At 57.4% G+C, this 12,100-nt stretch overlaps 2 protein-coding genes across 5 annotated transcripts in view; both read right to left on the bottom strand.

Moving 5' to 3' along the window:
* The window catches only part of SCARA5 (scavenger receptor class A member 5), a 34,612-nt gene that overhangs the window by 2,876 nt on the left and 19,636 nt on the right, over positions 1–12,100 (bottom strand). For all 4 annotated transcript variants that reach the window (XM_048298377.1, XM_048298378.1, XM_048298379.1 and 1 more), the window contains 3 exons: positions 10,423–10,503; positions 7,064–7,162; positions 2,282–2,335 (listed from right to left, as the gene is read on the bottom strand). In XM_048298377.1, coding sequence (XP_048154334.1) covers positions 2,282–2,335; positions 7,064–7,162; positions 10,423–10,503 — 234 coding nt within the window. The remainder of the gene's footprint in view (positions 1–2,281; positions 2,336–7,063; positions 7,163–10,422; positions 10,504–12,100) is intronic.
* LOC125323431 (arginine/serine-rich protein 1-like) lies at positions 8,452–10,394 on the bottom strand. The gene has a single exon (XM_048298381.1). The coding sequence runs from the start codon at positions 9,781–9,783 to the stop codon at positions 8,470–8,472; it is 1,314 nt and encodes a 437-aa protein (XP_048154338.1). The 5' UTR covers positions 9,784–10,394; the 3' UTR covers positions 8,452–8,469.

Here is a 12,100-nt window from a genome sequence, read left to right as displayed (position 1 = left end):
TGGGAATGTCCGGCAGAGGGTTGGGAATGTCCAGCAGAGGGTTGGGAATGTCCGGCAGGGTTTGGGAATGTCCAGCAGAGGTTGGGAATGTCCGGCAGAGGGTTTGGAATGTCCAGCAGAGGTTTGGGAATGTCCGGCAGAGGGTTGGGAATGTCCGGCAGAGTTTGGGAATGTCCAACCATGGGTGGGAATGTCCGGCAGCGTTTGGGAATGTCCAGCAGAGGGTTTGGAATGTCCAGCAGAGGTTTGGGAATGTCCGGCAGAGGGTTGGGAATGTCCAGCAGAGGCTTGGGAATGTCCAGCAGAGGGTTTGGAATGTCCAGCAGAGGTTTGGGAATGTCCGGCAGAGGGTTGGGAATGTCCGGCAGGGTTTGGGAATGTCCAGCAGAGGTTTGGGAATGTCCACCCTGCTCCCACCAGCCCGGGATGGGAGGACCCGGCTTTTCCCTCTCCCGCCATTCCCACCCCAGCCCGTTCCCTGCTCCCGGAGCCGGCACCTGCGGGGTTAACGGAACATTTTGGGATCTGGCCAGAATTCCCAGAGCTGTTTTTCCCGGGTTTCAGGCTCCGGGTTTTCCCTGGCTCGTTCCCAGCGGGGCCTCGTTTCCCGCTGGCCTCCAGGACACGAAGTCCTTCCATGGCCCCGGATCCATCCCCCTCCTCCCGGGCCGGCCGGGGTCAGGCTCGGGACACGGCTCTGGAATGCCGGCGGGTCCGGAGGGATGAATCCCGGAGCCTCCTCCCCGCCCTTGTCCCTGCCCGCATCCCGGGGATTGTTTGGGATGCTGCGACCTCCGCCCCATCCCCGTTCCCGGGATCTCCTCCCGCCCATGGAACCGCTCCCGGCCCATCCCAGCTGTCGTTCCAGGCCTGGATGGAGCCGGACACTTTCCTGGAGCTCCAGAGAATTCCTGGAGCCGCTCCTGCCAAACCAACCCCGCGGGCTCCGGGACCGCCCTGCTCCAGGGATGAGGCCAGGGAAAACCGGGATCCCAAAGGGAGCGGCGCTTTTCCTTCACCCGCCCGGCTCCGCGCGTTCCGGGAGCCTTTCCCGCCTCCTCTCCCGGCTCCCGGGAATTCCGTGGCTTTGGGATCATTGTCCCTCCACCCCCTGGAGCATCCCAAGGGAAATCCCCGGGAAAGCAGCGGCTCAGCGGGACGCGGAGCCCCCGGAAGGCGCAATTCCCACACGGAGCCAATTCCCACACGGAGCCAATTCCCACACGGAGCCTCCGGCTCTGCCTCCAGAGCCGCCCCCGTTCCCTGGAGTGAGAACCCAGGAGCAGCTCGGCATTCCCAAAGTCCTCATTCCCGCTCCGGGATCCCGGTCTCATCATGGGAAGGGTTGGGCAGCCAGGGCACGGATCCAGCCGGGGCCGGGATGTTCCCAGAAATCAGGGCCAGGGCTCCGCAGAAATCCATGGAGCTCATCCCGGCCACGGCCCTTCCACGGCCTCTGCTTGGAGAGCTCGGAAAAGCCAAGAATTCCCAAAAAATCCCCTCCCAAACCAGTTCCAGCCCAGCCCGGGGCGGTTTTGGAGCCTGCAATTCCTGGGAATCCTCCAAAATCCAGGATCAGATGTCCCTGGGATTCCATGGGAAATGTCCCCAGGCTGGGATATCCCTGGAATTCCAGGACAATGTCCCCAGGCTGGGATATCCCTGGGATTCCTTGGGAATGTCCCCAGGCTGGGATATCCCTGGAATTCCAGGACAAATGTCCCCAAGCTGCGAGATCCCTGGGATTCCATGGGAATGTCCCCAGCCTGGGAGATCTCTGGGATTCCATGGGAATGTCTCCAAGCTGGGATATCCCTGGAATTCCAGGACAAATGTCCCCAAGCTGCGAGATCCCTGGGATTCCATGGGAATGTCCCCAGCCTGGGAGATCCCTGGGATTCCTTGGGAATGTCCCCAAGCTGGGAGATCCCTGGGATTCCTTGGGAATGTCCCCAGGCTGGAATATCCCTGGAGTGGCTGGAAGGGTGTCCCAAGCCCGGAGGAAACCACCGGCATTCCTGACCTCTTTCCTCCGGCATTCCCGACCTCTTCCCTCCGGCATTCCCGGTCCTTTCCCGATCCCACCATCCCTCCCACCTCCCTCCGGCTCTGGCTCCTCCTCGCCCGCGCAGGAAAAACCCCGGGATGGTTTTCCCAGCATCTTTGCATCAGGAATTTCCCACCCCACCCCCACCCCCCCCCCCCCCCCCCCGGCTCCTAATTCCCAAAGAATTCCACAAAATCCGTGCTGGGATCGCCGTGGAGACCACCCGGAACTCACCTGTGCCACCAGCAGCGCCTCGGTCGCCCTTGTCCCCTTTGGGGCCGCGGTCGCCTGCGAGGAGAAAGAGCCGGAATTGTTGGAATTTCCTGTCCCTGCTCCAGAGGGACGGCACGGCAGGATGGGAAATCCCAAAAATCCTCCGGGAATGCGTCCCTGTGGCGGTGGGGAGAAGAAGGGGCTGGCGGTCCTGGAATTCCCCCATCCCGAAGAGCCCCATTCCTGACTGCAGACCCCATAAAGGCAACAAAAGCCTGGATTTGGGGGTGAAAATCCCGAACTGGAGGTGAAAATCCCAATTTAGGGGTGAAAATCCCATTTGGGGGCTGAAAATTCCAAATCGGGTGTGAAAATCCCATTTGGGGGCTGAAAATCCCAATTTAGGGATGAAAAATCCCAATTTAGGGCTGAAAAATCCCATTTGGGGCGTGAAAATCCCAATTTAGGGGTGAAAATCCCAATTTAGGTGATGAAAATCCCATTTTGGGGGTGAAAATCCCAAATTGGGGGTGAAAATCCCATTTTGGGGCTGAAAATGCCATTTTGGGAGTGAAAATCCCATTTTGGGGCTGAAAAATCCCAATTTAGGGGTGAAAATCCCAAATTGGGCATGAAAATCCCATTTTGGGTGTGAAAATCCCAATTAGGGCGTGAAAATCCCAATTTAGGGGTGAAAAATCCCATTTTGGGGCTGAAAATCCCAATTAGGGGATGAAAATCCCAAATTGGGGGTGAAAATCCCAATTTAGGGGTGAAAATCCCAATTTAGGGGTGAAAAATCCCAATTTAGGGGTGAAAATCCCAAATTGGGTGTGAAGATCCCATTTTGGGGCTGAAAATCTCAGTTTAGGGGTGAAAATCCCATTTTGGGGCGTGAAAATCCCATTTTGGGGCTGAAAATCCCAAATTGGGAGTGAAAATCCCAATTTGGGGGTGAAAATCCCAATTTAGGGGTGAAAAATCCCATTTTGGGGCTGAAAATCCCAATTTGGGGGTGAAAATCCCAATTTAGGGGTGAAAATCCCAATTTAGGGGTGAAAAATCCCATTTTGGGGCTGAAAATCCCAATTTGGGGGTGAAAATCCCAATTTAGGGGTGAAAAATCCCAATTTAGGGGCTGAAAAATCCCAATTTAGGGGTGAAAATCCCATTTTGGGGCTGAAAATCCCAATTTTGGGGCTGAAGATCCCAAATTGGGCATGAAAAATCCCATTTTGGGGCTGAAAATCCCAATTTGGGGGTGAAAATCCCAATTTGGGGGTGAAAATCCCATTTTGGGGCTGAAAATCCCAATTTTGGGGCTGAAGATCCCAAATTGGGCATGAAAAATCCCATTTTGGGGCTAAAACCGCTTCGCTTTGGGGTCGGGGTGGGGATGTGGCTTCCCCCCAAATCCCCGAGGAAGCTCCGATCCCTCCTCCCGAGGAGCTTCGCTGCTCCCAGCCCCGGATCCATGGAAAAGGGCGATGCCGGGGGTCGGGAGCAGCTGCCGGAACGGCCGCGCCCGTTCGATGTCCCGGGAAGGATTCCACATCCCAAAAATGATCCCATATCCCGTAACGACCTCGCTAACGAGCTCCGTCATTCCTTGGCTCTCCCGGACGTTCCTCCTCCCTCATTCCCGGGTTTTCCAGGCCCCGAGCGAGGGTGAACCCGGCCTGAGCCCAAGGGAAGGGGTCAAGGATGCTTCTCCTGCTCCTCCTCGGTCTCCAGGAACAACAAACAATGCCCGGAGCGGCTCCGGAATCCGGGAAAAAGGAAAACATCGGATCTCAAACGATCCCCAAGGAAAAAAAGAGCCGGGCAGGAAATTCCTGCCCTTTCCCTGGGAGGCTCCGGGAGAGCGGGATTGGTCCCGCGGGCGGGCGCAGCTGCGTGGGATGAGGGAAAGCGGCCTGGAGCTGATGGGATCCAGATGGAAACCCCCCCTCGGCAGCGGGAATGCGGCCAGGGATGCGGCTCCGGCACGGGATGGGGTCGGGACGCTGGAGCAGCCCCGGCTCCTCACATCCAGCCCGGCCGGCACAGGGAAAAGGGGATTGGGAAGGCAAAATTCCGGGTTTGATGGGTTCGTCCCCAAAACGGGGGAGGGAGAGGTGGGAATGATCCGGGAAGCGGCCTCGTCTTGGGGGGATCCCAAAGTTTGAGCAGCAGGGAAAGGGGGATCGGCCCCTCTGCTCCAGCTCCGGGATCCCGATTCCCGAAGGAGCCATTCCAGAGGAGGCCACGGAGCTGCTCCCGGGGCTGGGAGAGCTGGGAATGTTCACCTGGAGAAGGGAAGGATCCAGGGAATCCTCGGAGCTGCTTCCCGAGCCTAAAGGGGCTCCAGGAGAGCTGGGATTTGGGAAAGGGCTGGAGGGGCAGGAGGCAGGGAATGGCTTCCCAGTGGGAAAGGGGAGCTTGGGCTGGGATCTTGGGAAGGAATTCCTGGCTGCGCTGGAATTCCCAGGGAATCCCTGGATCCCTGGCAGTGTCCAGGGAAAGCTTGGAGCAGCCTGGGATCATCGGGGGAGGTGGAAGAGAATTCCCATCCCTGAATCCCCAACTTTTCCCAGGTACCTCCCCGAGAGCAGCAATAATCCAGGAATCCCGGAATGCGTTGGGACCTTCAATCCCATCCCATTCCAACCCCACGATGATCCCAGGCTGCTCCAAACTTTCCTCGGACGCTTCCCGGGATCCAGAGGCAGCCCCAGCCTCTCCTCCTTCTTTCCCCCTTTTCCCATCTCTCCTCTCTTCCCGGGAATTCTCTGGTGGGAATAACTTGGTGACTCCGGCTCTCTGAGGTGTTGGGGCTGGAGAACATCCCAAAAATGGGATCAGATTCCCTGTGAGCCCGGAGAGAGCCCCAGGGCTGGGACAGAGCCCGGGAATTTGGGAGAAGCCTCTCCTGGTCTTCCCCAGCAAGCTCCAAGGTGTTCCGGGCCATTTTCCCGTCTTTTTTTTTTGGGATTGCGCACAGAATTTAGGGCCAGACACAGGGACAGAGACCCTCAGCCCTTCCCATGGATCTGCAGGGATTGACGGCTCCCCAAAATCCTCCAGGAACATTCCCAAAAACTCCTCCCCAGGGATGTTCAGAAGGAATTTTCTCTTTTCCCCCCAGTTTATCCCTAAATCACCGAGCCCACCTTGAGTTTTTCCTGCCGTTTCCTCCTGAGTGTATTCCCTGCACAACTTTTTCCATGGAAAAGTGGGGGAGGACGGACCTGTCCTCACTTCCCAGAAGAATTTTTCCCATTTGGAATGGAGGGGGAAAAAAAAAAAAAATCCTCCACCGAGGTCATTTTGAGGGAAAATCCATCCAAAATGGGAAAACACCGACAAGGGAAAAGACTCAGGAATCTGCTGTGGGAAAAGCTGTTCTGGGAGAGGTTTAAACCTGGAATTTTCCATGAGGAGCCTCCTCCACACCTAAAAACCCCATTCCAGGATTCCTGGGATGCAATTCCCAGGGAACCGAGGCCTCCTGTGCTCGGAGGGAGGTCCCCGGAGCAGGGTAAGACAAGTCCTGCAGAAACGCGGGATTTAAGGTAAAGCCTGGCTTTGGATCCGTGCCCGCCTCCGGGTCTGCTTCCCATAAATCCCAGAGAATCCCCTAAAGTGCCCGAATGCTGCCAGAGGGGTTGGATTTTCCTTGGAAAAGGGGTTGGATGAACCCCTGAGCCCGACGTTCCCAATCTCCGGGGGGAGGGAGGTGGGGATGGACACCGGAGCGCTGGCAGTGACCCCCATCCGTGTGGGACAGGAGGGATCCCCGGGATGCTGACGGGATCTGGGAATGGCTCCTCCTCCCGGCGGGAACCTCCCGCGGCTTTGAGGTGGTCACGGAATTGTTAAGGTTGGAAAAGCCCCCGGAGACCATCGAGTCCAATCCGGAGGGGTTGGAATCCATGGGGATGTGGCACCTGGGGGCACGGAGCAGGGCTGGGAATGGTTGGCCTTGGAGAGCTTTTCCAACCTCAACAATTCCATGATTCTTCGCACAGCAAATCCGGCATCAGGCTGGGGAATCCCAACTCGAGCAGCCCGGGATTTTTGGGATCATTTGGGATTTAAGGAGTTCTCAGCATGGGCCGGTGAGAAAATCCCTGTTCCCGCTGCTCTGGGGATGTATCCAGGGGGTTTCCAACCTCCTGGAGCAACCTGGGAGGGCAGGAATTAAAGGATCTTTAGGGTCCCTTCCCACCCAATGCCAAATCCAAGCCACTCCCGGTTTCTATTCCCTACAACCCCCGGCTCTTCCCGGGGTGTTTTCCCTTCCTGCCTCCCCAGCAGGAATTTTGAGGCTCAAAGGGCATTTTTTGGGACTGCCAATCCCGGTTTTGGTTGTGGCACGGAGTTTCCCGTCCCAGGTGTCCAGGGACGGCCGTGTCCCGCTAAATCCCGGCGCGGCCGCTTCCTACTCCCACAGTTTTCCCGGGTGTGGGAAGTTGGGAAACCAGAGCGAGCCAGGAATGGCCCAGAAAACAAACAGGAGACGATTCCCGAATCCCTGCCGGAACCAAGAGTGGGAGCACAGCCCGGGAGGTCCTCATGGAGCCCATGGAATGGGAGGACATCCCAAATCCATCCGTTCCCTCCGAGCCCGGCCCTCTCCACTGCTGCTCCTCAATGGAACGGTCTTGGCGTAGGAATTTTTGGGATTCCCGTTCCTCCAGGAGCTCCAGGTGGTTCCCGAGCCAGAGGATCCCCCACTCTCCCCTCCATGACTCTGCCCCTCATCCCGGGCTCTCCGGAGCCCGTTTGCTCGCGGATCCCAGCCGGAAGCCGTGTCCGTACCTTTGAATCCGCGCATTCCCGTGGGGCCGCGAGGGCCGAGGTCTCCCTGATCCCCCTTCAATCCACGTGGGCCGGGGGGGCCCCGCTCCCCGGGAAGCCCTGGAATGAGGATGAGGACACAAAATGAGCCGCTTTCAGCAGAATTCCACAATCCCGATGTGCCGGGAGTCCAGGAAAACCGGGAGACGCCGGAGAGTCCGGGCCATCCTTTTCCTGCACTTCTCTGGGATACGGGATGGATTTATCCGGGTGCTAAGGAAGCTCTGAGCATCCTAAAGCTCCGATGGAGGCAACTGGGAGCCGAAGCTGGAGAACAAGGAAGGAAAAGCGGGATCCGGGGGGGGGAAGAGATCCCAAGGAATCAGGATGTGCCCCCCGTGAGCCCCAGGAGTCCGTGCTGTCCAGGGGGGTCGGATGTTTCTTGGAGAAGGAGCTGGATGAAACCCCCTGATGTGAGCATTCCCGAGCTCCGGGAGGTGGGAATTGGGGCGGTAGTTTGGGAATTCCTTCGCAGGGGACACAGCCAAGCCTTGGAGGTGACCTCCATCCACGTGGCACTTGGACCTGCACCTGGATCTGGATCTGGTCCTGGACCTTGACCTGGACCTGGATCTGGATCTGGTCCTGGAACTGGTTCTGGAACTGGACCTGGATCTGGATCTGGTCCTGGATCTGGACCTGGTTGTAAACCTGATCCTGGTCCTCGAATTGGATCTGGTCCTGATCCTGGACCTGGATCCAGCTGTGGATCTGATCTTGGACCTGATCCTTGTCCTGGATCTGCTCCTGATCCTGGACCTTGACCTGGACCTGGATCCAGTTGTGGATCTGGTCTTGGACCTGAGCCTGGTCCTGGAACTGGACCTGGGTCTGCATCTGGACTTGGATCTGGACCAGGAACTGGACCTGATCCTGGAACTGGACATTGACCTGCATCCAGATGTGGATCTGGACCTGGATCTGCATCTGGTCCTGGACCTCCACCTGAACCTGGACCCGGATCTGCTCCTGGTCCTGGTCCTGGAACTGGATTTTGACCTAGACCTGGATCTGGTCTTGGATCTGGATCTGATCATGGACATGATCCTGATCCTGGAACTGGACCTTGACCTGGACCTGGATCTGGGTCTGGGTCTGGACCCCAACCTGGACCTGGATCCAGTTGTGGATCTGGGGTGGAGGGCAGGACCCCTGTGCTGGAGACGGGATCTGGTGGGACCTCGGGATGATCCCCCTGGAATGATCCCACAGGGCCTCATCCCGAGCCTGAGCTGGGCTCGGATCCGAAGCTCCTCCAGCATCCAAGCCTGGTTCCATCCATGGGGAGAGAGCCCTGGATTCCCCTGGCACCGCTCCTCCCGCCCGTCCTGGGCTGGGCTTTACCAAACTCCCGATTTTCCTCTGGTTTAGGAGGAAAAAAGCTGCCAGGAGCAATTCCAGCCCCAGCTCCGGTGGGGATTATCCTGAGCTCCAATCTTTCCTTGCCGTGTCCATCCCGAGGAGGGCTCAGGACCTGGATTTCTGTGGAGCAGGGGCAGGGGGGCAGATTTTCCGTGGGATTTTCCGGGGATACACCTGAACCCGACCTTCTCAGCTCCGAAGGGTCGCGCCCACATCCCGAAAAACTCCAGGAAAAGACCTAAAAACCGTGGCTCTTCCCACAGCTCCTCCTGAAGGTGAACCCTCCCGGGATTGTTTTGTTTTTCTGTCTGAACGAGGAAAAAAATGGGGAAAAAAAAGGAAAAGCGAGGAAAAGAGCCAAAGTAACTCCGAGGGCTGTCACACCCAAGAAAAACAGCCACGAATCCATCAGCGCCAGAAATTCCAGCTGGGAAGGATGAGGAGCTCAGGCAGCTGGAGGGGCTGTCCAAGGGAGATCGGATTTCCAGGCTGGCTCTGCCTCGCTTGGCTGGGCCTGGGAAGGAGCGATCCCAAAATCCAAGGGTTTGAGCCCAAAGCAATCCCAGCAGGGGCAGGGTGCCCCAGAGTCCTTGGAGCAGGGGATACCAGGGATGGATTTGGATCTGGATCTGCTCCTGGACCTGGACCTGGATCTGGTCCTGGATCTGGACCTGCCTCTGCCATCCAGAGTCCGATGGGGTGGGTTTGGAGCAGGGGATAACAGGAATGGGTCTGGACCTGGACTTGGACCTGGATCTGAACCCGATCCTGGACGTGGATCTGGTCCTGATCCTGGACCTCAACTTGGACCTGGCTTTGGGTCTGGATCTGGACTTGGATCCGGACCTGGATCCAGTTCTGGATCTGGACCTGAATCTGCATCTGGTTCTGGACCTTGACCTGGACCTGGATCTGAATCCCGATCTGGTTCTGGGCCTGGTTCTGGATCCAGATCTAGAGCTGGAGCTTGAGCTGGATCTGGATCCAGATCTTGACCTTGACATAGACCTGGACTTTGACCTGGATCCAGATCTGGAGCTGGAGCTTGACCTGGACCCGGACCTAGTCCTGGTCTTGGACCTGGACCTTGACCTGGACTTGGATCTGGATTTAGATCTGGACCTGGAGTTTGACCTGGATATGGATCCAAACCTGGATCTGGTCTTGGACCTGGACCCACATCTGGGTCTGGACCTGGATCTGGACCTTGACCTGGACTTAGGTCTGGACCTGGCCTTGTGCTGGACCTGAACCTGGACCTTGATCTGGATATGAATCCAAACCTGGATCCGGCCCTCAGCTTGGCCCTGGAGCTCCATCACCTCCGGGATCCGAGCGGATCGGAGCTCCCGGCGGGATGGATCCCATCACCTCCGGGGGCACAGAGTCGTTCCCGGTGGGATCCTGCACCACCTCTGCCCTCGGAAGCAGAGCCAGCATTCCCAGGGATCCCTTAAAACCAGAAACAGCTGGAGCTGAGTCTTCCTCAGGGTGGGAATGTCCTCTGGTGGCTTCCAATGGAATTCCTCCCGAAACCAGTGGAATTAAGAAGGGGGGGAAAAAACCTCGGCGTTACTGACATTGGAAGAAACATCCTGGAAAAGCCTCGGAGTTCCCGGGATCTGCTGGGGGGATCCAGCAGCAATTCCAGCTCTGGTGCCTTGGGAGGATCAGTTTGGGAGTGGGGTGCCCAACTCCTGCTCCAGCCTGCCTGGGAGATGCTGGAATCCGGGAATATCAGCCCGGATCCTCCTGGAGCCGGGTGGGCGATGACATTTTTCTCTCCAGGACCGATGTTCCAGGATCCGGGAGAGCAGATCCATCCCCACCTCCCTCGGGACATCCCACGGGACAGGTCGGGAAGTCAGCGGGAGTTGTCCCGTTGGCTTTGGATCCGCCGGGTTATGTCAGGATGGGATTTTGGGGGATTTTCCGGACACCGGCAATGTTTTCCTTACCTCGGAGCCCAGGAAGGCCGGGAAGTCCGGGCTCTCCCTCCACCCCTTCCGTGCCTCGGTCTCCTTTGGGTCCCGGTGGCCCTGGAACACAACAGGAGGGCGGGAATCCCATCCCGGATTCAGGAATGTGCAGCGGGAGATCCAGGGATCTCCAAGAAGCACAGGAGCAACGCGGGGACAAAGGAGCTGCCGGAGCGGTTTTCCGTGGTTTTGAATTTTTGGGGTTTTCGGATATTAAATTCCAAACTGGGCTCCACCGACCTGCTCCGAGCGCCAGGAGAATTCACCTGGAAGCTGACTCCGGGAATTCTCCTTTTGGCCAGAAGTTGGGATGTTCCCAATGGAATAAGTGCAAGAAATCAGGGGGAAAAAATTGCCTTTTGGGAATGTTCACAGAATCATGGAATTTCGGGGGTTGGGAAGGATTTTAAGGATTGTCCATTAGGGACAGTTTCCTTGTGTCCAGCTGGGCTGATCCTTTGGGAATTCTGGAGATGATCCTTTAGGAGAGAATTGACAGCAGGATTCTGGTCGAATCCCAGGAAAGAGCAGAAAATCCCAGTCCGAGGTTTCCTCCCTCATCCTGCAAAGGGTGAAATCCCCAAAGCTGGAAATAATCGGGAGCCGAAACAATGGGAAGAAGGAATTTGAAGAGAAAAATAATGGGAAACAAAAAGACTCCTGGGATGAGAGAAACCAGGGTGGGGAGAGGCCGGGAAGTCATTCCCACCCATCCCGGGGGAGGATTGGGAAGTGTTTTCCTAGAAATCCTACAAGGCAGGAATTCGGGAAGCTGAGATCCAGCCAGGGCTGTGGGCGATGGAAAAGGGTCAGGAGGAGCCGGGATGGGCACAGCGCTAATGGATCAGGATCAGGGATCTGGGAATGCTCTGTAGGAATCAGCGGGATCTGGAGCGGGATCCAGAGCGGGATCTGGAACGGGATCTGGAGCGGGATCCGGAACGGGATCCTGACTTGAGGCCAGGAAACGTCCCGGGATGGAGACGGACAGGGACAGGAGAGGGCGATGGGAACGATGGAATCACTGGCCCTGGCTGCCTCTTCCCAGGGAATGAACAGCTCCGGGGGCTGAGGGGATGTAGGAATGGACCCCAAATCCTGGGAATGGACCCCAAATCCTGGGAATGGACCCCAGATCCTGGGAATGGACCCCAGACCCTGGGAAGGGACCCCAAATCCTGGGAATGGACCCCAGATCCTGGGAAGGGACCCCAGATCCTGGGGAAAGACTTTGGACCCTGGGGATGGATTCCAGAGCCTGGGAATAGATCCCAGACCCTACTCCAGACCCTGGGATGGATCCTAGAGCGTGGAGATGGACCCCAGACCTTGGGAATGTACTCCAGATCCTGGGGATGGACTCAAATCCCAGGAATGGACCTCAGACCCTCGGGATGGATCCTAGATCACGGAGATGAACTCCAGATCCTAAGGATGGATTCCAGACCCTGGGAATGGATCCTAGACTATGGGGATGGATCCTAGATCCCAGGGATGAGCTGCAGACCCAGGGAATGGATTCCAGACCCTGGGGATGGATCCTGGATCCTGGGGATGAACTCCAGGCCCTGGGAATGGGCCCCAGACCCCAGGGATGGATCCCAGATCCCACGGAATGGACTCCAGACCCTGTGGATTGACTCCAGACTCAGGGAAT

This window comes from Corvus hawaiiensis, chromosome 3 (genome assembly GCF_020740725.1).
Source record: "Corvus hawaiiensis isolate bCorHaw1 chromosome 3, bCorHaw1.pri.cur, whole genome shotgun sequence".
NCBI lineage: Eukaryota > Metazoa > Chordata > Aves > Passeriformes > Corvidae > Corvus > Corvus hawaiiensis.
Note: the sequence above shows the minus strand (reverse complement) of the source record. Positions and strands in the feature narration are given on the sequence as shown.

What these genes read in the sequence shown, in the direction of transcription:
- LOC125323431 (XM_048298381.1), bottom strand. Translation starts at nt 9,783, where the DNA reads ATGGAGCTCCAGGGCCAAGCTGAGGGCCGGATCCAGGTTTGGATTCAT.